The sequence below is a fragment of the Equus caballus genome, chromosome X (assembly GCF_041296265.1).
Source record: "Equus caballus isolate H_3958 breed thoroughbred chromosome X, TB-T2T, whole genome shotgun sequence".
Lineage (NCBI taxonomy): Eukaryota > Metazoa > Chordata > Mammalia > Perissodactyla > Equidae > Equus > Equus caballus.
This window is the reverse complement of record NC_091715.1, coordinates 37,407,940-37,432,717: the sequence shown is the minus strand read 5'-3', so window position 1 is coordinate 37,432,717 and position 24,778 is coordinate 37,407,940. Positions and strand designations below refer to the sequence as shown.

General features: G+C 49.1%; 1 protein-coding gene across 1 annotated transcript in view; it reads left to right on the top strand.

The window, feature by feature from the left end:
• The window catches only part of DIPK2B (divergent protein kinase domain 2B), a 44,887-nt gene extending 21,567 nt beyond the window's left edge, over positions 1-23,320 (top strand). Inside the window, exons 3-5 of the mRNA XM_001490751.7 lie at positions 15,934-16,107; positions 18,495-18,783; positions 20,211-23,320. Of these exons, the coding sequence (XP_001490801.3) occupies positions 15,934-16,107; positions 18,495-18,783; positions 20,211-20,551 (804 nt within the window). The 3' untranslated portion in view covers positions 20,552-23,320. The remainder of the gene's footprint in view (positions 1-15,933; positions 16,108-18,494; positions 18,784-20,210) is intronic.
• Positions 23,321-24,778: the final 1,458 nt, after the last annotated feature.

Genomic DNA, 24,778 nt, shown 5'->3' with positions numbered 1-24,778 from the left:
AAATTATAAGAATAGTTTTTAAATATATTAAAAATTAAATATACTTAATGTTGCATATTTCTCTATGACTTAATATTATATCACATACTATCCCCTATATCATTAATGAAGAGAAAAGTCACTGTGAGAGTGGCAAAGAAAGCCAAAGGTGATGTGGTGGCTTTGTAATGTGTCAACTTGGCCAGGCTGAACTATGTTTTCCAGAATGCCCTCCCCTGTATGTTTCTGGTCAGAGTGGGACACAGAGAGATTCTCTCAGGAGTTTGGGAGGGCAGAAGGGAAACAGTGGCCATTTCAGTAGCTCACACACAGTGTCACCTAGCTTCTGGCTCCCTTTGCTGGGGTGAGGCAGTGGCCAGGCCTGCAGCTGCTCTGCCTTCCCCTGGCTCCTCCTTCAGCTTCTGAGTCCCAGGCTAGGTTTAGCTGCATACCGAAGGGCCTCAGCTTCTACAGGTCACCACACCATCAAGCTCAAGGGCAATAAAAACGGACATAGGTTTCAGTCCATCTTCGTGAGTTCCAGTTTGTGTTTGTAGGTTCAATCTTGTCCTTGACCTTCCCTCACTTCGCATCTGTCTTCCCTTCCCAACTGCCTGCCTGTGGACTTCAAGCTCTAGCATCAGATGAGAGGACAGCAGCCTTACAGAGACTGCCTAACCTGCTCCTACAATTGTGCAAGGTCAAATCCCTGTAAAAATAAAAACTAAAAAATCTAGTGATTCTGCCTCTTGGATTGAACCCTGACTGATACAGATGGTACAACTTCAACAGAGTGGCTGGGGAGAAGAAGCCTGACAGTCCCTCCCACCAGGCAAGTGTGGAGCTGGTCGGAAGGTTTTCTTTACAATCAGAATTCTGTCTGAGCTTCCTGGACCACAGCACCTTTGCACAGCAAAAGCCGCTGAGCTCCTATGGAAGTTTCTGCAAGCTTGCATGCACAAACGAGTTGTCAGAAGCACTTGGTTTCTTATCTTTTGGTTTTAAAAGGAAGAAAGGAAAAAAACAGCCTATAAAATGAAATGGCCTAGTGGAGAATGTGACCAGCCTTGGCATACCTGAATCAAAATGACAGACCGTGAAATAATGTGTTTTCCTCGGCATCAGCTGCCCCGCCTGTCCAACTATCAGCTGAATTGCCTGCCACAATGATTATTTCATCTGCCACAGTGAAAACCTTTGAGCAGCCCACAAATGTTGTAGTGGCAAAGCCTCAAGAGCCCTGGAATGGAGGAAGATGGAGGATGAGGTGGGAAGAAAGAAAGATTCCAAGAGAAGGGGAAAGCCGGTCACAACCACTTCCACCAGCAGGGCCATCTAAAAGGTCGGCTACCCCATGGAAGAGGGGGCAGTGATTTACACCAAGTGAGCCTCTAGCTGCTGATGGTTGGATAGCAAGGGACACAGGTAGGCAAGGGGAAGTAGCCTTGGCCGGGGCTTCTCCTGCATAGATAGCATGAGGACACTGGGGGGAATTCAGCTGAGATGGTCACCTATGTAACCACAATGATGCATGTCTCCAAAAGGCAACAATTGCTTGTATCTTTTTTTTTTTTTTCTAAAGATTGACACCTGGGCTAACAACTGTTGCCAATCTTTTTTTTTTTTTTTCTGCTTTATTGCCCAAACCCGCCCCCCGCCCCAGGACGGTTGTATATCTTAGTTGCAGGTCCTTCCAGTTATGGGATGTGGGACGCCCCCTCAATGTGGCCTGACGAGCAGTGCCATGTCCACGCCCAGGACCCGAACCCTGGGCCGCCGCAGCAGAGCGCATGAACTTAACCACTCGACCACGGAGCTGGCCCCCTGCTTGTATCTTAATCAGGGATCAGTAGTTTCGAGGATCAGAAACCTCCTCAGGCCAATTAAAGTAGAAAAGGGGTTTACTGTGCTGGAAGTACATGCATCCAGGCCTCATGGAACCTAGGAAGTTGTGAGGAACCTATTCAGCCCATCTCTGCCTCCGGACGCTCCTCATCTCTGCTCCTCTTTGGATGTCTGCTCCTTTACCTTCTGGGCAGACTGGATCTCTCTGTGTGGTCATGCTCCCTGCTCCTTCCCAACATCACATGACATTACAATTCCTGGACCAACCGCCAGCCACCCGACTCAGCCTCTCAGGAATTGTGGGTGGGGGCAGACACCCCAAGTATGTGAGCAGTGGCACATCAATCAGTCTGCGACCAAGTATTTGCTTGTCAAGAACCTCCTAGGCACCCACCCCCATCTGGGAGCTGAGGAGGTTACAAAAGTGTTATTATGCCATGTGCCTGTCCACAAGGCACTGAGCAGCTAGGGGGAATTCTGACTCACAGCGCGAGGCCCGTGTAACACAGACTCCAGGAGAGGGAAGAAAATGAGGGCTTAGAAAGGTCAAGAAAGCTGCTTGGAGGAGATGCAACCTGAACTGGGAGAGGAAGGAGGGGCTAGGGAAAACGTCACTAGAGGATCTTCCAGAGAATAAAAGAAAAGAAGGCCGGACAAAGATGTAGAAGTGAGAATAAGGCGCGACTGTGGGAAGTAGCAAGTGTCATGACCCATGGTGACAGTATGTGTCCAGAGCAGTGGGTAAATGTTGCGATGGCAGGACGGGGGAGGGAAGAGGGTGAGTTTCATTCTATAGGGCAGTGGTTCGCAAACATGAGCGGGCATCAGAATCCCCTGGAGAGCTTGTTAACACGCGCGTCGCTGGGCCCCAGACTCAGTGGTTCTGATTCAGCAGGTCTGGGGCTGGGGCTGAGAATTTGCATTTCTAAAGAAAAGTGACTTGAGGGCAGTGGATATTTCCACAAATGGGACTAAAAGTGGTAGACAAGTTAGATGGGAAGGGAGTGGGATCAGAGAGGCTATGTGGCAAAAGAAGGACAGGGCCACACACACAGAGCAGCTGGTGAAGAAACTAGGCAAGGGAGGGCACATCCAAGAGCTGTAGCGTCTGCCATGAGTCAGACCATGCCCAGGGTTCCTGGAGAAATGAGGACACCTGGGATCCAGGTCCTGCGCTTGAGGCCCGAACTACCTGGCAATACCAGAGAAAGCAAGCTAACGAGGAAGCTGCAAGTTCAAGTCCGGGCTCCACCACGAAGTAGGAAACGCTGAGCATGTTCCCAGACTTCCTGCACACAGAATCCTCATTGCAGGCTGTCACAGTGCCTACCCCCACGGAAGTGTGAGGATGAACCGAAGCGACACATGCAAGGCACAGGGCACCGTGCCGGAACCAAAGCGAGCACTTGATAATGTCAGCTATGGTTTTTATTATCAGTGCCAAGGGTCATAATACACAGCAGTGCACAGTATGCCACCAGAAAGGACACTCTTTCTGCTGGTTCCCAAAGGGCCTCACAGACTGGCATTTGCCCTGGTAAATTCACCACAGTCCAGAGGGGCCTTCAATAATTCCTCCACTGATTTGTTTAATAAGTATGTATTGAGTATGAACTTTCTACCCAGTAGTAGGGACACATGGTGAACAAGATAAAGTCCCCACTCTCTTGGAGCTGCCATTTGGTGGCCTTGGAGCATACCCACAGAAGGGCCAACTCATCCTGGCTATGTAAGTCACAGAGCCAGCAAATGAAATGGCTACTAATAGAGTATTACAGTCACCCAGAGTGGAAATCACCTCTCTCTGAATGAAGACGAACACAGTGAAAGAAGCGAAGGGGAAGACAATTCGTAGTCAGAAGGCTGGTGGGTAGGCGCTGATCCGGGAGGTGTTTAGGCCATGTGATCGTCAGTGGCCCGGCCACCGGCTCACAGGCTTCAGTGCTGGAGGTCGTGGGCTGGACACCCACTTCCCCAGACCCCAAGGCCAACTTCTGACCCTCAAGTTTTCCTTTCTAAGTGCCCAATCTTACCACTCTCTTATGTCCACTTGGCCCCTCCATATGGCGGACAAGATGATAACGCTCGCTCCCCAACCCTTCTCCCTGAAATTACTTCCAGAGCTCCCTGACTAGGGTTTCCTGGGGTTCCCAAGTGTTTTTCCCACATTTAAACTCAGCCCTGGGTCAATCATAGTCACAGTGTGGAGGTCATTTTTGACCCTCCAAGGGCAACTCTGTTTTCTACTCAGAGGTCCAATTTATTGTGAAATTTGGGAAGGGGGAATATTACATTTACCCAATGACCCCTCGAACTGACAATAGTACCTTGTGATTACAAAGTGCTCCACAGCCTGTAAAGCACAGTGACATGTTTATCATGCATTCGAGAAGCCGTATCAGGTGTTGATGATGTCCAGAGACTCAGCTGGAGCTGACCAATGGGGTGATGTCCTTGGTATAAGCTGAGAATCTACCATCATCCCCATGTGAGACATGAGGAAACAGGCTCAGAAAGGGAAAGGGACCTGCCTAGAGGTGCACTCCTGGGCCGGCTAAACCCAGAAGGAGCACAAGCTGGGGGAGAGGTCATGAAGGTCACAAGTAGACACAATAAAATGCATGTTATATGTCACAATGATGACAGCACAAATTGATATGGGGAGTCAAAGACAGGAGGGATGAGCCGTTAAGTTCAGGAAGTCAGAAATAGCTCCAGATAGTCTAACCTGGAAGACTGGGAGAGTGGTCAGATCCCTGACAGAAATGGAAAAGTTGGGAAAGCACCGTCTTTGGGGAAAATAACAGCCAATACTTATAGAGCCCTTCCCATGTGCCAGACAGTTTTCCCACAGACGTGACCCTCTCAACATCCTGATGAGGATTCCATAATCATTAGGCTGATCACACATTCATGTTTGTCTGAGACAGTCCCAGTGTATGCCTGTTGTCCTGATTTAATTACTAATATCATCCCTTTCACTCTCAAAAATATCTAGTTTTAGAAGACAAATCATATAGTCCTTTAATTATTGTCCTTCAGTTATACATGAGGAAACTGAGGCACAGATCAATTAAAGAGCTTGCTCCAGGTCATGCAGCTGTGACGTGACAGACCTGGGATTTGAACCCAGGCAGCTTACTTGTAACTACTTCGCCATCCTAACTCCTGAAAGTGGTGTTAAATCCAGTTTTTCACCTTTGCAGTTTGAGGTGAAGGCTGTCCACCCATCCAGGCCGAGGCCCCCTTCCCCAGGCCGGTGGAATCCAAGCGAGAATGGAGGGAAGCAGGCAGTGGCCTGGAGAGGTTGGATGCAGAGAAGATCCACCGGGAGACACTGGTAGAGGCAGGAGAATGGATGAAGCCATGTAACTCCACACACTCAGGGTAGCTCTTCATTACTCCTCTCCAGGGAACCCTCCCCATCAATTTAAACAGAACTTCTCGAACATTCCATCAGGGTTCAACCCAGAAACGCTGCGGAGTACCAAGCATCTAAGCAACAGAAACCCTGCCCAAGGAAAGGATGTCACCCAGAGTTAGAGGCCCTGTTTTACGTGGAAACGGGAGCTCTGCAAGCAGCTGGCCTTCCAGTACAAAGGAGACGTTTTATATCTCTCGTCCCGCCCCACTAAGTCTGTTTAGTTTTTAATTTTATGTTGTTTTAGCATCTATTCAACCCTCCTGGGTATGTTATCCACTCTGAGATGATCCAAGGCAAGCTCCAAATTCTGGACCCACTCCTGGCTTACTTCCTGTCTCTGCCTCTCCCCTTTGAGCCTGACTTTCCATCAGTGACTGAGTTGCAGGGACCCTGAGCTGATCGGCCTGGGCAAACGGCAGCAGAGAGAAACCTCTTAATGGGAGAAGGGGCCTATCATTAATCTACCATATCTTGTGGACTTCAAAGCAACATTGAAATGATTTGAGGACCATCTACTATACTGAAATCCCCCCTTCCTCTAGTCTCAGTACCGGCGGCTGAGAGGATGAACTGTGTCATAAAGTAACATGACTGAGAGTTAGGAGGACATTTTTGGATGCCTAAACCTTTAAAATCATCCAAATGCTTTCACAAAAATAATCACTGTGTTGGCAGGCACTTGTAGAATGAAAAGTTAACAAACCAAGAAGCCTCGCGTTGCATCTGAGTTTCAGAGAAAAAATCAATCAGAAAGAACTTTAATAAAAGGGAAGAAAAATCCATGTACCGGAACAGGAAAAGAACTATGAGATGTTTCTCTTAATAACATAAACCAAATGGGGGTTTTCATGGTTTTGAATACAATTCAGCTTGAAGAAATGTTCAGTACCTTTTGGCTTAATTATCCACAACAATTAATACAGTTATTGAATCATTATTGTTTTAATTATAACACATTGATTAATTATGATACATAAGCTAACCCCCATTTCACAAGCATATTTAACAACTAAATCATGTAAAAGGTGTTCAGATATATAACCAGAAAGTCAACTCACAGGTTAACACTAGAACTTTCTCTTCTTCTCCCTAGATGCTAGGAGAGCTTGAGAACAGTAAATTCACCCAGAGTAAAAACTCTAGCTGGCCAGGGCAAGCTTTTTGCTGGGAAAGCTGACTTCTGATCATAAAGGAAAAGCCACACTTCTGGTCTTAGATTTTCTTTTTAAGAGCACACATTTATATCCAGCGGAGCAGGTGTTCAAATCTGTTCAGTGGCGGTAAATCTTTGTCTTTTGAGTAGTATTTGCTTTTGGGAAACAGCCAAGAGTCATTCAGAACCAAAAGGGGTGATTAATATGGGAAATAAGCTTGAGGATAACATGGCTATCCAGGGGCCCAGGACGTCGAGTACTGTAAAGATACTCGCACACATTATCTTCCTGAGTCCCTCTGCCATTCCATCATCCCCTCTCACAGACGTGGAAGCTAAGTCCCAGCCAGGCCAAGATTCAATCCGAGGCCCTGCCCTGCCCTCGGGCCCTAGTGAAGCCACGTTTCTCTGGGTTAACGGGTGCTTGGCTCTCCCAGGGGTGAGGAGCAAAGGCTCAGCGAACTCACTCTCTGGAAAACGAGTTTGTAATAAGGCCACCCCTGGCCCAGAACTGGGCCTGGAAGCTTCTGGGGCCTGAGGCAGCTCTGGCACCCAGTAACCATGCATCTAGTGCTTCAGCCTGTCTCTCATGGGCCCCCAATGACCCTGCCTCATGGCATCTCTGCTTCTTTCCGTAGCTCTGCCCCTGCTCCTCTTTCTCAGATGGACTCTAACTCCCAAAAGAGAGTCAGAATAATCGGCTTAACTCTATCAACACCACATTAGGCAGAGCCTCTCACACCAGGCACCCCCATTCCGTCAAAGACGGCCTTGTTCGGCTTGCCTGAGCAGGCCAGCCATGGGGAGACGGAGCTTCAGCTAGAAGGGGACGTAGGGCACAGAGAGCAGCATGGCTGGTCAGAAGGTGCGTCTATAACGTGGCAGTGATGATGCTGATGCTGATGCAGATGACTATGATGGTGACAAAATGTGTACCATTTACTGAGTGCAAAACACGTGCCTCTCGCCATGCCACACATGTTCTGTGAGACTTGTAAACTGGCTTTGTGCTCAAGTCCCAAGGAGGCAGAAGGACAGACAGTAGTACAGAAGGTGAACAAGTTCTCCAGTCCTTCCACCACGTGAAAATGAACTACTCAGCAGCGTGACTTCTGGCACCTTTTCCTGGCCAAAATGACCAAAGGTACAATCCTAATATCTTCACCATCCTGACCCCACATAGGAAGTATAAAAATGGAGGCACCTAGGAGTCCAGCTCTCCTTTTGGTCTTGTCACCCTGAGTGGCAACATAGGGCTAACGGCCAGTTTGAGTCAGCATGTGGCCCTTGGACAGTGGATGCCTTTCCAGCTACGGCTTGGCACTCCTGATGCCTCTCCTCCTCCTCCAGCTCGAGCTCTCCCGGCTCTCTAGCAGAGAGGTTCAAACCTTCTGAGAAGGCAGAGCGGGCTCTGTGATGGGATTAACGGGGTCAGCAACCATCTCTCCTCCAAGCATTTGATTCCTTCCTAAGAGATTCACTTGGTTGGGTGTTGAAGGTTGTCTGGGCTTCCAGGGCACCCTTAGTACAGTGCGCATAGCCCCTTTTAAAGGGTAATGTTTTGAGTTTTTATCAACCAAGACCTTCTGGGGAAAGGTACTGGCTGTCTGAGGAGTGACGGGGAAGTGCTTCTCCACCAGACGTCCACACTCTGCCATCAAGAATGCACAATCAGGGGCCGGCCCCGTGGCCGAGTGGTTAAGTTCGTGCACTCTGCTTCGACAGCCCAGGGTTCCACGGGTTTCGATCCTGAGCACAGACCTAGCACCGCTCATCAAGCCACGCTGAGACGGCATCCCACATGCCACAACTAGAAGGACCTACAACTAGAATATACAACCATGTACTGGAGGGCTTTGGGGAGAAGAAGAAAAAAAAAAGAAGAAGATTGACAACAGATGTTAGCTCAGATGCCAATTTTTAACAACAAAAAAAAGAATGCACAATCAATCATTTGTATTTGCGCCCAAAAGAAAGGAAGACGTCTGCTGGGGGACTTCACTCAAGCCTCCTAAGACGGGAAAGCTGAATCACATCTCCTCCTCCCACCTGTTTCCCAGACTTGCCTGATAACAAGAATGACCTAGGACACCTGTCAAAAATGCAGAGTCTCAGGCCCTCACTGGACCTACCTTTTCAGGATTTCTAAGGATTTACATTGTTAATAGCACTCTGAAGCCTTCGATTGTCAGTCAACTTTGGGGCACACTACCCTATTCTGAAATCACCAGTTTCTCCTTTTTTTTTCCCCTCTCTGCCCATTAAATCATTTTTAATGTCTTACTGAGATTTGGGTATGAAACCAAGCTTGGGCACCAAGAAGTAGCATGACCTTTAACAAGCCGCTTTCCCTTCCTGGTCCTTACCTCAGTATTCTCATCTGGAAAATGTGAGCATTTTACTAGCTCACAATAATGCAGTGTACTGTTTGCATTTGCCAGCATGGGCTGTGGCAATTAGTGTCACTGCATTTCCTGCAAATTTTTAACCCTTTTTTTAATCAATGACTTTACATTTCCAGGAGAGTCACTAGGACAAGACAGAACTAAAGGCTCAAAGTCCCCGTGTGTGCTGAGATAATATCTGTGGAAAGGCTTGCCATAGAGCCTGACGCTTAGAGCTTCCAGAAAGTGTGAGCCTCCTCGGCCCGACTGTGCTGTGCCAAGCATGTTTTCAAATAACTAACACTACAGAGGCTTCCACACCAGCCCTCCACGCGCAGCCCCCATGCCACCCTCCGGAACTCACCGACACACAGGACCACCGGGAATGGGCTACACGTGCGCAGTATACTCTGATGCCAGGCAGGCAGCTCCAAAGCCCGGCCTCCTTCCACCACCCTGCATGGCTCCCTAGATGGGGCCTTCACGCAGCCCACCCCAACTGAGATGTGGTCCCCCTGCTGCGGTCTTCCACTTTGGATGGGCCCCTCAAGCTGGGCAGAGCTCACCCAGGGGATGGAACTTGAGATGGAACTAGGGCGATTCTGGCAAAATTACTGAAAATCCACACAATTGTTAAGCTGTGGTCTGCTCTGAAGGAAACTCCCTTCTTGCTCTACCAGTGGACGAGCTCGCTTCTCTCTGGCTTCTAGAGAGGAACAACAAGCGTAGCTCTTTTACTTCTGAAGGACCTCCATCAGAGTCATGAAGTCATTTGTCTAGACAATTTAACTTTCATGCTTCCGTTCTGCTAAGACTCCTTTAAATAAGGACACTACTGATGGCTGGTGACATGTTTTGAGCACATTCGAGAAAGTGAAAGGCGACTGAATGTCAAACAACTCACGGAGGAAGTTACATCTTGTGCACTCAGATTTCACAAGAAGCTTCAAAAGCGAAAGCAAATCTAGATTCCAGTCTGGGTGGCTGTCATTTCCACGAGGAACAAGTGCTTTTTCCCTGAGCGCCAGTGTGTAATCTGTGTGTGCACCTACGTGTATGTGTATAATATTATATGTATATAATATATGTGATATTATATAAAATATACAGTATCAGTAATTTATTAATTCATATAATGTTACAATCTAAATTATTAACTATATAAAATATTTCATATAAAAATAATTATATATAATATGTAATTATATATAACATATACTATAATATTACATATATATATATATATATATATATAAACAGATTTGTTTCAAGGAATTGGCTTATGTGACTGTGGGGGCTGGTAAGTCCAAAAGCCATAGGGCAGGCCAGCAGGCTGGAGACCCTTGGGGAGGAGCTGAAACTACAGTCCACAGGTGGAATTTCGTCCTCCTCAGGGAAACCTTAGTTTTGTTCTTAAGACCTTTCAACTGATTGGATGAGGCCCACCCAGATTATCAAAGATAATCTCGTTTACTTAAAGTCGACTGGCTGTAGAAGTTAACCACATCTACAAACTATCTTCACAGCAGCACCTAGATTAGTGTTTGCTTGAATAACAGCACCATAGCCAAACCAAGTTAACGCATACAACTGACCATCAAGTGACACACCTACTAAATTTTATTGACTGTTTTACAGACTGTTAGGGATTGTGGTCAATCGCTCTCGGTACCATGCTGCGCAGAAGGCCCCTGTGAAGTGACAATGCAGTACAGCAAACGCCCAGTCACTAGCACCACACCATGAAGACCTTGATGGGCTGGCTGGTTCCCTAAGGGACCGCGTCAGGCAGGAAACTCGAGGATGAGGAAACCAGACACGGGAGCGGGAGGAGCAACAGAGGGCCTGGGTTTCGTTTTCCTTCTGCCTTTCATTGGAAGGCGGCAAGTTAGCCCTGTTGCCCACGTGTGCGGAAGGAAGTGGTGATTTAGAAACTCCCAAAGAGGATGCATTTGGTTTTGAAATGAATCATTATTTTATTGGAAATGTTCGTTTTCCCAGTTCTGTTCGCCATTGGCCAATACAATTGTGGGCTTGCCCTGGGCCAGCACACACCAAACAGAAATAGATGGAGCCCTACTCTGCGAGTAGAACCTTGCAAAGGAGCTGCCTTCACCATAAAGGGAAGTTGGGGTACAAGATGGTCTTTAAAGTCTTTTCTGCCTATCGTTCTAGAGGCGGCTCAGCAAATTCAGCAGCTATTTATTGATGTAACAAACCACTTCAAAAGGTAGTGGCTTAAAACAACAACGATCATTGATTTTGCTCCTGCAGTCTGGGCAGGGCTTGGTGGGGAAGGCTCACCAAGCTCCATGCGGCATCAGCTGGGATGGTTCTGTCCGGCACTGGAGAAGCCATTTCCGAGATGGCTCAGTCACGTGGCTGGCAAGTTGGGGCTGGCTGTCAGCTAGGCACTCAGCTGGGTGAAAGCAGGGGATCTTGCTTTCTCTCCATGTGGCCTGGACTTCCTTGCAGCATGGTGGTTGGGTACAAGAGAGCCAGGTAGAAGCTGTATCACCTTTTATGGCCGGGGCTCAGAAGTCAAGCAGCATCACTCCTGTAAGCATTCCAGTCACTAGAAGCAAGTCACCAAAGCCAGTGTGTATTCCAAGGCAGGGGAATTAGACTCCATCCCTGGATGGGAGGGGTGTCAAAGAGTTTGTGAACAGGTTTTAAAAGCAGCTCAGCAAATGATACCTCTGGCGTCCACCCTCATGTGGGGTACTATCGCTGACTCCTCCTTTTTCCTTGCCCCCTCCCCCATTCAGCCAATCACCAAGACTTCTAGATTCTACTATGAACAATTATCTTCAAATTTTTTCATTCTCTCATTTCATACTTGGACCATTACATCGTCCTGACTGACCTTCCTGCCTCCACTTTCTTCTCCTGTGACACTGAGGACTAGGTTCAGTTGCACGTGACAAAAAATCCAAATAACAGTGGCTTGAACAAGATAGAAATATATTTCTCTTTTACTTAAAAGAAACCGATACATAGCTGTCCAGGGCTGATATAGTGGCTCCGTGATTCTCAGGTACCCAGCCAAATTTCGTTTTGCTGCTCCACAGCCCTTAGCGTGCGCTGGCCCAAAATGGCTGCCCAAGCACCAGCCATTGCTTCCATATTGCAGCCAGGAAGAAAAAAAGAGTGAAGAAGGATACACCCTCTCTCTTTAGAGATCCTTCTCAGAAATATCTCCTTATATCTCATTGACCAGTACCTAGTCACATTGCCACACTTGGCTGCAAAGGAAGCTGAGAATGGAAAATTTATTCCGGCAGCCAAATGCCTCACTAAAAATCCAAGGGTCAGTAACAAGCAGTCTTAGCCACACTCCTCTGAATCTCTCCTCCACAGGGCACCTAGAATCATTTCCCTAAAATGTATATCTGAGCATATCACTTCCTTGCTTAAAGCCTTCAGTGGTTCCCCATCCCTTCCGGATAAAATCAACATTCCTTAAAATGACTCTGGGCTTCTTCTTATCAGGGCTTTTTCTCTGCCCACACTCACTAGTGATACTCGAGCTCCAAGGAGTACTAACCTACTCCTAGTTTCCAGCACACTCTCTCTCATCTCCAGGTTTTTGCATGTACTGTTCCCTCTGCATAAAGTCCCCTGCCACCCTCTTTGCAGGTTCACTCTACCCGTGCTTCAGGCCTCACCTTAGATTTCACTGTCTTCCAAGTAGCCTTTGAGGGGCCCATGAAAATGTTTCCATTTCTTTTAAAATCAGAAGAGGGGCCGGCCCAGTGGCACAGTGGTTAAGTTCACAGGCTCTGCCTGTGTGGCCCAGGGTTCACAGGTTTGGATCCTGGGCGTGGACCTAGCACTGCCTGTCAAGCCATGCTGTGGCGGCATCCCACATAAAATAGAGGAAGACTGCCACAGATGTTAGCTCAGCGACAATCTTCCTCCCCCCCAAAAAAATAAATATGTATATTTTATATACATATATAAAATCAAAAGAAAAAATGAACTTTTAGGTCCAAAAAAGTTTGAATATATAATATGAATAATATATTTGTCTTTATACCAATGCAGTTGCAAAATATAATTTTTAATATTTTTATGGAGGAAGAAGCCCATGAAGACAAAACTCCAGAGGCCTACAAAAGTTCCAGCGTGCCCTGCTAGCTCCCTGACCTTGCTGCAGTTGGAGCTCTCCCCGCACCACATTGTAGCTGCTGGGCACTGGATGGCCTCGCCCGCCCAACAGGCCCAGGGAGGGCAGGGCCTGTTGTGTTCCCCTTCATAGCTACAATTCCTCAAATGCAGTCTGGTCCTGGGAGATTCTCTGCAAACATTGGTGGGTGAAGGAATGAATGAGCACCCTGATCTCAGTTAACTGCAGGGTTGTATCCCAGTAAAGACAAGGCTGCAGGCCCTGCCTGGCTCCACCTACCTCTCACCTGGTATCTAGTCTTGGTACAAATACCAGGGATGTGTGGCCTGAGGCAACTCACTTAATCTCTCTAAATCTCAGTATTGCCATCTGTAAAATGGGAATAATAGTAGTCTCTAACCTCATTAGGTTTCTATGAGGAGTAAATGAAAGAACACACTAGCTGTGAGGGGCTTAGAAGGGCTCCTGTTGTATAATAAGCACTCAATCATTATTACCTATTATCGTTGTCATTGTTATGGCCAATTAGTGTCCTACCTCTCCCAGAGGTATTTAAGAGGAGGCTCTTGGAGAAGTGAAGAAGAAATTAGTTACCTCTTCCGACCACCAATGATTATTTCTAATGGTGGAATTTCAGGCTGTGTAGGAAAGACTGTCAAAAGCAAAGAGATCTTCTCATAGCTTCAAATCGTCTTCTTTGATCCCCACCCCAGTAGCTTATGGGGCTGGGGGCAGGGCAGGACCTATTACAGGGGAAAAGGCATGGATATTAGAGTCTAACGAATTGGGTTCCTCTCAGACTGCTATAACAGCATACCACAACTGAGTGGCTTAGACAACAGACGTTTATTTCTCACAGATCTGGAGGATGGGAAGTCCAAGATCAAGGTGACGGCAGATTCGGTTCCTGGTGAGGGCTCTCTTCCTGGTGTGCAGGCAGCCGTCTTCTTGCTGTATCCTCACATGGCGGAGAGCAGAGACAGAAAGCCAGCTCGCTACTCTCTCTTCTCATAAGGGCACTAGTTCCATGATGAGGGCTCCACTCTCATGACCTAGTTATCTCCCAAAGGACCCATCTCCAAATACCATCACACTGGGGTTTAGGGTTTCAACATGTGAATTTTTGGGGGACACAAACATTCAGTCCATAACATGTTCAAATCCCAAATCCAACCCTTACTACACTCTGCAAACTTGCAATTCCTCAGTTGCAAAATGAGGCTCATAATAGCACCTACCTCGTGGGGTGCCTGGGAGGATTAAATGAGCTGCTGCACGTGAAATACCCAGCCCACCGCCTGGCACTTGGTGGGTTAGTCCCCTCTCCTCCCATCTGTAAACATTCCCGAAGGATGGATGGAGCACACATGAGTTGGACACTCACAGACTCAGAGGCACAAAAATGAAATGTTCCTTACTTTTCTCTCCCTGAGCTGAACTCTGGTGCTCCCACTCCTCTGAGGGGTGGAAAGTGTCATCTAAACACTGTCAGGCAACCTCAGTCATATCCCATCATGTCCGGTCACTTCAGAATCCCAACCTGCACCCTCCCTCCTTGAGGAGTCCAGGGGCTCACCTGGTGCCCAGGCTGCATGCCTGGGCTGTGACAGTTCCACAAGCAGCCACACTGGCCTCTGCCAGTCTGTTCTGGTCCTCATCTGGGGGCAGGAGCATACTCTGCCCATGGCCATGGTCCAGCTGTGGCCCTGTGGTAGTGTGACCAACCATCTCAGTTTCCCAGTGTCAGCAGGAAACCCTCAGTCCCAAGCAAACCAGAATGGTTGGGCAGCCTACCCTGTTGGCCTGTCCATAGCCTCACCAACCTCCAAGCCCTAACCTCAAGGCCCCCAGGGATCCTTCCACCCTCCTGGGTTCCCAGTGGGGAGACAGAGAGGTCTAGGCTGTTGTCCTCGCCCCACGCTGCGGTGCCCAGGTCTCTGGAGACTGCCCTTCGGCGCCTACTCCAGCAGATCACTCAGCCAGAGCCTCTGCCAGGCTGGCAGCCTGTAAACGTGGTCTACAGACACTCCATGACACACTTTCTGCCCTGGGTCTTTCAGGCTTTGGTTTGTGATCTTCAAAGCCAGCCTCTTGGAACTTGAAAATCCTGTTCTCTCCGACAAAGCCTGACTCAGGCTATCGTTACCATCAGGGGCTATCGCCGCTCTTCTCTGTGCTGGGAATTTGAACTTTTTTAATTTGGTAAGAGCAGTTAGCATTTATGGAGTGCTCACTGCTCAGCAGACAGTGTTCTAGTATTTTACATCTATTAACTTATTTGAGCCTCATGACCTCCTAGGGTGCTATTACTGGCACCTTCACTTTAGGTTGGACCCTGAGGTCCAGAGAGACTAAGCAACTTGTCCAAGTTCACACAGCTGGCTGGTAAATGTGGAGCCAGAGTTGAATTCTGGCAGACTGAGCCCCGGGGCCCTGTTCTTAACTATGTTTCTTTTCTTTTTTCAGTTGGTTCATTGTCTTTGTTCAGTGTGAAGAGAAAGGTGTCGGGGAGGGCTAGAAGGTCATGGAAAATAAACCTGGGTCCGTATTTCCCAATTTTATCGAGAATACAAAGCAGCACACATAAAGATGCTCATGCATAGCATCATAGTTGTGTTGACATCGTAGTGAAATGGTGGAAGGAATCGAAAGGGCCGATCACAGAGGGCCAATCTGATTAATTCCCTCTGGAATCAGCTCTGTGTGGAAGGGCAGAGCGGAGGTGCGGCGGTGGCTGGAGACGCAGGCGCTCCAAGGCTCCACGGCCTGCTGGGGCCTACCGCTGCCCAGTGCCCAGCTACCCTGCCCCGGGGACTGCTCAGACACTTCTCCTCGGCTCCCGGGGCCTCCTACCCCGCCTCACTCCCGTTCCCCAGGTAGCCTGCTCAGCCCCCTCCCGCCACGCCCCCTAGGGGTGCTCTGCCCCCCAGGCCCACGGGTCTCCCCAGTCAGCAGGACCTGTCCGTTCTTGGTCCTGCCGGCCCCCCACGAGTGCTCAACATCCCTCCCCCTCTCGCAGGGCCTGCCCAGTCCCCTCCTGCGCTGTCCGTCGCAGCGACTCCTGGACCGTGTGGTCCGGCGCTACGCTGAGGTGCCCGATGCTGGCAGCATCTTCATGGACCACTTCACCGACCGCGACAAGCTGCGTCTACTCTACACGCTGGCTGTCAACGCGCATCCCATTCTCCTACAGGTACGCAGCGACCCCCGGAAAGCCCCTCCAGGAATGGGGCTCAAGTCGAATTCCGAAGGGGCCAGCCCTGGGTTAAGCTCTCTCCCCCTTTACTGCACGCCTTGGGGCCATCAGCCCATGTTAGTACTCCTGTGGCATTCACTAAATATTCATTGGCTTCTACAGTGGGAAAGCGCTGTGGTTGCTGTAGAGGGAAGAGGTGTGAGAACTCAAGGCTGGGGTGGGGGGGTGCGCGACAAGAGTCAATGGTCACCTTCTCTGCCTGAGGCAGCCCTGAAGGGCTTTGTAAAGGAGGGCAACTTTGACCTGTACCTCAAAGATCATTAAGATTTGAGCAAGCGCAAGAGATGGGGAAATAGCCAAAGAATGACCTACCTGGAGATGTGCCCTGCAGCCATGCTTGGAAAGCAGAAAAAAATGGAAGTAACCTAAATGCCCATCAATAGGAGAATGGTCAAATAAATGAGGGTGCACTAGAACCTGGGGATACACTGGCCGACAAGACAGGCTTAGTGGCCACTGCCTTCATGCAGCTTCCACTCCAGTGGTAGACACAGCAGCTGAACAAGTCAACAAGCACCCATGGAACACGTGGAGCCCAGTTGCACCCATTTGCCTCAAATCCCGAGTCAGGACACTGACATAGTGGGCATAGAGAAAACTAGGATGTGGGAGGAGGGAGCAGAAAAAGGAGGGGTAGAGAGAGGAGGAGGGAGGAAGAGGAGGAAGGGGAGAGGAAGGGAGAAGAAGAAGAGGAAGAAGAAGAGAGGGAGGAGGAGAGGGAGGAGGCAAGAAGCTACAATGAAGACCATTAATATTTATTTTAATTAATTATGTAATGTAATTATATGTAATTATATAATATATAACTATAATTCTATTACAATATAATATATAATAATGTTATATATAGGTTATATTTTAATTACATGTTATTAAATATATATTATATATAATTATTTTTATTGGCCAAAGAGATGACAGCTAAATACATACTAACAGCTCGCATTTATTGAGCACCTGTTGTGTGCCAGGCATTGTGTTGGATGTTTGACATTATTATCTCATTTAATGCTCAGGACAACTCGACAACCCCACAGGAATATTATTATTGTCCCCTTTCCCAGATGGGTCTCAGAGATGTGAAGTGACTTCACCACAGTCACTTAGCCAGTGTCAGCAAGGGAGCCCATTGTCCTAGCCTTGGCAGCGGCAGACCCTGGCTACTCCCAGCCCTGGCTCCTGAGAGGCCTAGGCTGGGACCCTCCATCCACCCTGGGCTCTGCCCGGGAAGGGCATGGCATTGATCTGCCACCAACCGAGGAGGACTCAGCAGCTGGACATTTAGACATTGCCAGTAGGCCTGGGCCCTCCCTCCACGGCACAGAGAGGTCCCCGATAGGCCCAGGAAACAAGAAAGGATTCATCACAATGTGGCAAGAGGGTAAAAATGGACAGAAGGCCACGGAAAATCACCAGAGACAGGGATGGCTCCAATTTTTAAGAAGGAAACAAGAAAAAAAGTGCTAAGTATTTATAGTTTCTGTCATTTCCCCCATAGTTTAAAGAAATACCATTCTAAATATAGCTGCTTCAATAAATAGTCAAGAAAAGATCAGCCAGGATTCCCTCCTCTCTTTTTCTCCTCACACATCCACAAGTTTGGAGCTCTTACAAGGAGAGAGAGGAGACCGGCCAGGGCTGTGTGCTTCCCTAGACCAGTGTTAGGCTGTTGGAAGGTTCCAGTCAGTTTGGGGAGCATCTGTGAGTATGTACTTATCCCGGCCAGGCACATTTGCCCAGGGCCCAGATGAAGGACACTTTGGACCAGTGCAGTGGCTCCTCACACTTGAGTTACCAGGGGCCATCTCCATGGTTTCTGCCCTATCCCAGAACCGGGAGCCTGCACCGTTATTTTTAAAAATATTTTCCTTTAAATTGTCCTTATGTTGACCCTCTTTTTTTTTTCCCATGGCCTCTTCCTAAACTGTGATATCTGTGAAATCTCAAATCCTAGTCTCATTTTTTCAACTCTCCAACTCTTAAAATAAACGTACTCCCCTGAATCCTGAGTACCGTCTAAAGTCGCAGCAAGTGCAGCAGCATCCTCATACCTCCCGGTAAACTCCGTTGAAATGCAATCCACAGCATGGAAAGAAGAGCTTCCTTTTCTGAATCTCTCCACTAAAAAAAAGCAAGGGGGGTGCATTGCCATGTTCCAAGAGGTATAAAAAAGGCCGAGGGACACTTCGCCGACATGTTTCGAGAAGGAGGATGCTTGTATAAGGCTGATCTTTCTGTGCGCTCTTGGTGAGACGCAGAGAACGAGCTGTCTCTGGGAGTTTTTTCTCTCTAATCTTCCAATGCCTCTTCCTTCCGGCTGGCAGATCTTCCCTGGCGCAGAGGGATGGCCGCTGCCCAGGTACCTGGGCTCCTGTGGCAGATTCCTCATCAGCACCAGCACCAGCCCACTGCAGGAATTCTACAGTGCACCCCCAGACCAGGCAGCCGACCTGGCCTATCAGCTCCTTGGTGTCTTGGAGTCTCTGAGGAGCAACGATTTGAACTACTTCTTCTACTTCACCCACGTTGATGCGGGCATGTTTGGCATCTTTAACAACGGGCATCTGTTCATCCGGGATGCCAGCACACTGGGCGTCATCGACAGGCAAGAAGGTACCCAGCATGAGCCTGGCTGAGCAGCTGTCAGAGGGGAAGTCAGAGTGACAAGAGCTAGGGAGAGGTGACTGGGGGTCACATGATTGGGCCTTTCCAGTGTGTGTGTCATAGCGAGAGCAGCCCAAGTTTAGGGGATGTTAGCTGTCGTAAAATGCGCCTCTGTCCCTTTAGAGTCTCTGCTCCGACTCCATCTCCAAAGGGGAGCTGGACTTGACTTTGTCTGTGGGGGGCATTTTGCATGGTGGCCTGATCTGACTGTACCCTCTGAGGAGCCCATCCTGCCCTCCTCACACACGCAACCCCCAGATGCATCCGCCCTCAGGGCCTTTCTCATCAGATGCTTATAGCCTTTATCTGAAACTGAAATATCTGGCTCATTCACTGGTACACTTCACAATCCATTTGGGGAGCTTTGCTTTTTATAAAGTTTTCAAACTGAAAAGCATGGCATCCAATGAGGTGTAGGAGTGAATCATGCTTCTCACTATGTACGAAGGCTTGTCCAGGGTTCTAGAACCCTTTGAACATCCCAATCTCCAGCAGTGACCAAATTTTCTGAGCTGAATAATAAGACGGAGGATTTTCTTTTCTGACTTCTGATTTTGTTTATGTGAGAAGGCCTACAAAAATAGACCAATTAAGCCACACTTATTCATTTCCTGATTTGCCTTTATTAAGAAGAATCAGGGGGCTGGCCCGGTGGTGTAGTGGTTAAGTTTGTGCACTCCACTTCAGTGGCCCAGGGTTCGCTGGTTCAGATCCTGGGCATGGACCTACACACCGCTCAAGCCATGCTGTGGCAGCATCCCACATAGAAGAACTAGGACTTACAACTAGGATATACAACTATGTGCTAGGGCTTTGGGGAGAAACAAAAAGAGGAAGATTGGCAACAGATGTTAGCTCAGAACCAATCTTCTTCACCAAAAAAAAAGCATACCTTTAAAAAAAAGAAGAAGAATTAAATTAGAAGAAATGAGGCTAATTCCAGAATGTTCGGGATATGTAAACCACTGAATGTCAGTCCCTCTACAACTCATTGAATGCATAAGAATAGGATTACCTCTTCTTTCTCCTGACTTTGTATTTAAAAAGAACAAATGAAACTGGTTCTAGTAACTTCCTGAGTTTCCTAATTCAGTGATAATAATGGGAGAATCACATCATGGAGGTGACCTTACAATTAGAAGCCCAGCTTCTGGTGGGGATGAGTGGGTTTCCATGCCCAGGCCTCATCCTATCGTAGAAGAGAGAGTGCCTCCCATGTTGTTCTCAGCGGGGGCCATTGTGTCCCCAAGCTCTAATCTCCTGGTGACAGGAGAGGCTAGGAGACTAACCCACTTCACCCAGCAATTCCAATCAGTGGTGCGTCCCCCAAGGAGAACAGGTTGTAGGATATGTAACATCTCCCGTTTCTCTTCTAGGCAGCCAAGCAGCCGCCAGGGCAGGAGAGAATAAAGACATCTTTAGCTGCCTGCTTTCTGACTGCCAGGCCGAGCTGCCCTCCTGTGACACCGTCCCTGAGAAGCAGAGCCTGGTGCTGGTGTGTCGGCAGGTGCTGCCTCGACTTCTCCAGGGGAAGTTCCCCTCCCCAGTGCAGGAGGAGATAGACGCCACCCTCACTTGGTGTGGGGAGGATACCCGCCCAGATGCCGAAGTCCTTGGGGCCGCCAGCCGGCTGAAGGACATTTTGAGACCCCTGAGAACCTGTGACCCCAGATTTGCCTACCGCTACCCAGACTGCAAGTATAATGATAAGTTCTGAGGGGCTGCAGCCTCGCTGGCCTCCAGGGACAACATCCTTGGCCCTCTCTTCTCTGGTTGGGCTGCTGCAAGGTTGAAAGAAGCAGCTCCATTGTAGACATTAGGAGAACTGCACCTTCATTTCCCAGGGACTGAGGAATACTCCAGCGACCAGAGGGCAGTCATGTGATACCGCGTGAGTACCCCCGCTGGCCGGGGCGCCATGGAAGACCCAGGGGTGGGCATCAGAAGATCCTGGCATGGACACTCCACCTCTTTGAGCCTCAGTTTCCTCTGTTCTCCACCAGACTCTTGAGTGAGTGAAAGAAGACAAAGATAAGAAGGGCCAGGGACAAGACACATGCTCCCTCTCCCCAGCCCAGGTGGTTACAAAGAGTGTTCCAGAAGCATGCACAGGCAAGGCAAATGAGACAGAGCTGTGGAGGTGAGGACGCTGGCGTGGAGGGAAGGCGAGGCCTCTGGCCAGTAGCACGTTAGAGTTAGACAGGAGGAACCCCTTCCTGTTCCCTGTGCCCCTGCACTAGCCCTCCCGCCACACTCCCCACACTGCCACAAGGTGAGGAGAGTGCTGGCCAAGGGGACGTGTACACAGGACCATGCCCTGCGTGCCTGGGGCCCCACATGCGTGCATGTGAGGCGCTTCGTGGTGTGGGAAGGAGCCAGGAGTAAGGAAACGGGGGCGGGCTGGCGGCCAATGCATTCATGCAGGTCCTCTGAGAAGCAGGTGTCAAGACAGGATTAAATGACCAAGGATTGTATTAAGGAAGCTGCCTGTGTGGAAGGAAAGAAGGAGGGAGCTGGGAGAACCAGCAGGCCGTGCTGCAAGTCTGAGCCCCAGTGAGGCAGGGAAGCGCCTGTGGGAGCATCTTAGCCTGCCCTCTGGAAGGTTCGGCAAGGCTGTCAGGGTGTCCTTGAGGCAAAGCCAGTGGTCAGAGGAGCCCCGAGCCTCCCAAGAATGGACGGCCCTTATATCCCCGCTGCAGGGAATAGACTGTGGGAAGCGTGGCCTCAGCCAAACCGCAAAGACGGATTTCAAAGCTCAGCGCGGGGCACCTAGCCAGTTCTGCTCCCCGGAGTGGGAGGTCTGTGGGTAGAACATTGTCATTGTAGCCGCAGGCGGGAACCCAGGCCAGCTGTCTCCATGCCGCGGCCTCCAGCACAGGCCTCTAAGCAGTCCAAGAATTTTCATTCAAACTTGGCCTTACAGGTCACTAAAAAAATATTTGTTTCAAGGTCAGCCAACAGAACATATTTTATTCAACAATTTGTTAGTTTGCTTTAGACCTTTTAAATATTTAGCCATGGTATGTGGGCCTCCATGTTTATTCTTGCCCCGGGCCCTCAAGCATGAGTGGGGGGCTCTTTGGACTTTGCCCAGCCTCCCTGCCAGTCCTCTATCCCCAGGGACCTCTCAGTCGGCCTCCTCTGTTCTACCTCTGAATCACCACCTATAGGTCAGAATGCCCGGCTTAACAGGCTTCATGCTGCAGATGGGGAAACTGAGGCCCAGGGAAGAAGAATGACTTGCTGGGACAGTTCCAGAACTCCTGCTACCAGTCCATGCTCCTCTTGCCTTCCCCGTCTGTCTCTGACGTTTGCCCTGTCCTACCCAATTCTCGTCCCTTCATTCACATTTAAAGATAGGTCAAGAAAAGTCCTATTTTGTGGGGCAGTAGGTTGCCTTTGGGGGTTGCTTTTGGACTGCTCTAGGCACTACCCCTGGGGCAAACAGGACAGTGAAGATGACAGGCTAAGCTTCTGGAAGGGCAGCTTTGGGCTGCCTGAGAGTCTGTGAGACAGTTGCCTTCCTGGCCTGGCTGAGAGGGTGAGGATTGGTCACCCCCGCAACACCTTGCTTTCAGCCCAGTGAAACTGATCTTAGACTTCTGGCCTTCAAAACTGCAGAGGATAAATTTCCATTATTGTAAGCCACCCACTTCGGAGCAATTTGCTACAGCCGCCACAGGAAACTAACACACACCGGGAACTCCATCGTAATGTCTGCTTCCAGAGGACCAGACCTGCAGTACTCCCCAACTCCAGTCTACTGTGATGGATTCAGAAGCCAGCCCCAATGGAAGGGAGCGTGTTATGCCTCTGTACCCAGTGCTGAGGCTTAGATGGCTCTGTTCCTTCACTTCCTAAGTCCCAAGCATCATTTAAGACCCTGTCTGAGTCCTGCCTTGACCAGAAGCTTTTCCTGACAGCCCAGTCCCCGGCAAGCCCTTTCAGAATCCCATCTCTGTAATCCCAAGGGTATTCCAGAGACATCTGTGTCTTAGCTTCCCATCCAGCTGGGATCACCCTGAGGATGGCTGTGGCATGGGGCCCTTTGTGTTCCCCATAGCAACCAGTACAGGGCTGGGCACAAAGCAGCTGCTCAGAAAATGTTCTTGCTGAGGATAATGACTGTGTACTTTAGCCCTTTTTCCTTGGTGTTTTCCACACACAATGTGCCATAGACTGAATGTTTGTGTCCCCCCAAAATTCATATATTGAAATCCTAACCCTTAATGTGAAGGTATTAGGAAGCGGGGCCTTTGGGAGGTGCTTAGGTCGTGAGGGTGGAGCCCTCATGGATGGAATTAGTGCCCTCATAAAAAAGACTTCACAGAGCTCCCTGGCCCCTTCCACCATGTGAGGACACGGTGAGAAGGCATCGACTCTGAACCAGGAAGTGGGTCCTCACCAGACACCGAATCTGCTGGCGCCTTGATCTTGGATTTCCCAGCCTCCAGAACTGTGAGAAATAAATGTTTGTTGCTTAGAAGCCACTGAGTCTGTGGTATTTTGTTATAGCAGCTGGAACGGACTAAGATGCCGTGCTGACCATTTACAGGACACAGCCACTTCCTTGAAAACAGCTCTTTCCCCTCAACAGCCAGGCAACAGGTGAGTCAACACTCAAGAGACTTCAACCAGAACAAAGTCATTGAGGTACATTCTCAGTCCCCTGAAATCTGATTGGAGGCGTTAGAGTATTTTTCTGAGTTTTACCAGCCACTGTCTTTTTGCCTGGCTACATAATTTGTGGGGCCCAGGGCAAAATGAAAATGTGGGGCTTCCTGTTATTACGAATTGCAAGACAGAGACAACAGAGCATTAAACTAAGTGCAGGCCCCCTGCAACTGTGTGGGTTGCGTGCCCACACAGCCAGCCCTGGGTGCCTGAGAATACTAATTCTCCTTAACTTCAGCAGAGAGTGTTCTTGGGGTTTGCTGGGGTCTCACTTGACCTCCACAACCAAGTGGAGTAGGCATGGGACCAGAGGTGACATATAAAATATTTAACCACCACCATGGCATGGGGACTGACCTATGAGAAGAGACTCCATCGGCTGCACTTAGCAGGTGGGCATAACCACAGCCCTGTGGGCAAGTCCTACCTTGCAAATGAGGAAACCAGTTTAAATGATTTGCTCAAAGTAACAATTTTTAGGTCTCCTGCTTTCCCAGTCAGTCCTCCCCTGCAGCATCCGACTTCTGCTTATAAGTGATTCCAGGAGCCTGAACATTCCCTCTAGTGTTAGACACTTTCTTGGATTTGTGTTCTTTTTGGAAAGATCTAGAGCTCTGGATTCCGATCTGGTTGCAAATCATGACTCTTCTGGTTACTGTGTAACCTTGGTCAAGTTGCTTGACCTCTCTGAGCCTCACTTTTCTTATCCATAAAATGAGGAGGAACAGATTCACCCTCAAAAGGTTATTGTTCTGTTTGGATAAGACAATGTCACTCAAGAGCCTGGCACGTATGGACATTCTGTATTTGAAGGCAAATGGAGGGAAAGAGCAGAGGGTCTCCTGGCAGAAGGGCTCCTCACACGGCCAAGGTGAGGGCTGCAGCCTCCTGGGAGGGACCCTGATCCCTGCCCCAAGCCTCTACTCCAGCCCAGAGGAACCCCCAGGATGCTGAAGGCTGCTAGGCAGTCTGACTGGGGCCATTTTCCCTCTCGCTATCCAGACTCTGGGTTAATCATGAATGGCAGCTGGGCAGCCACTACACTCGCCTTCCCAGCCCAGCTCTCCTCCAGGCTCGGAAGGGAATCCTCCTCAAACAGGTAATTGAAGTCCGTCCACACTCAGTGTTGAAGAGAAGCGAGGAAGCTCTCTCGGCCTATTGAAAGCTCCAGACTCACTGCCTGTTGGTGGTGATGTGGCTTTTCTGCCCACTGCAGGACTGTTGCCCACGTATATTGGCACAGCTGAGCTCATGTGCGCATGAGCATACT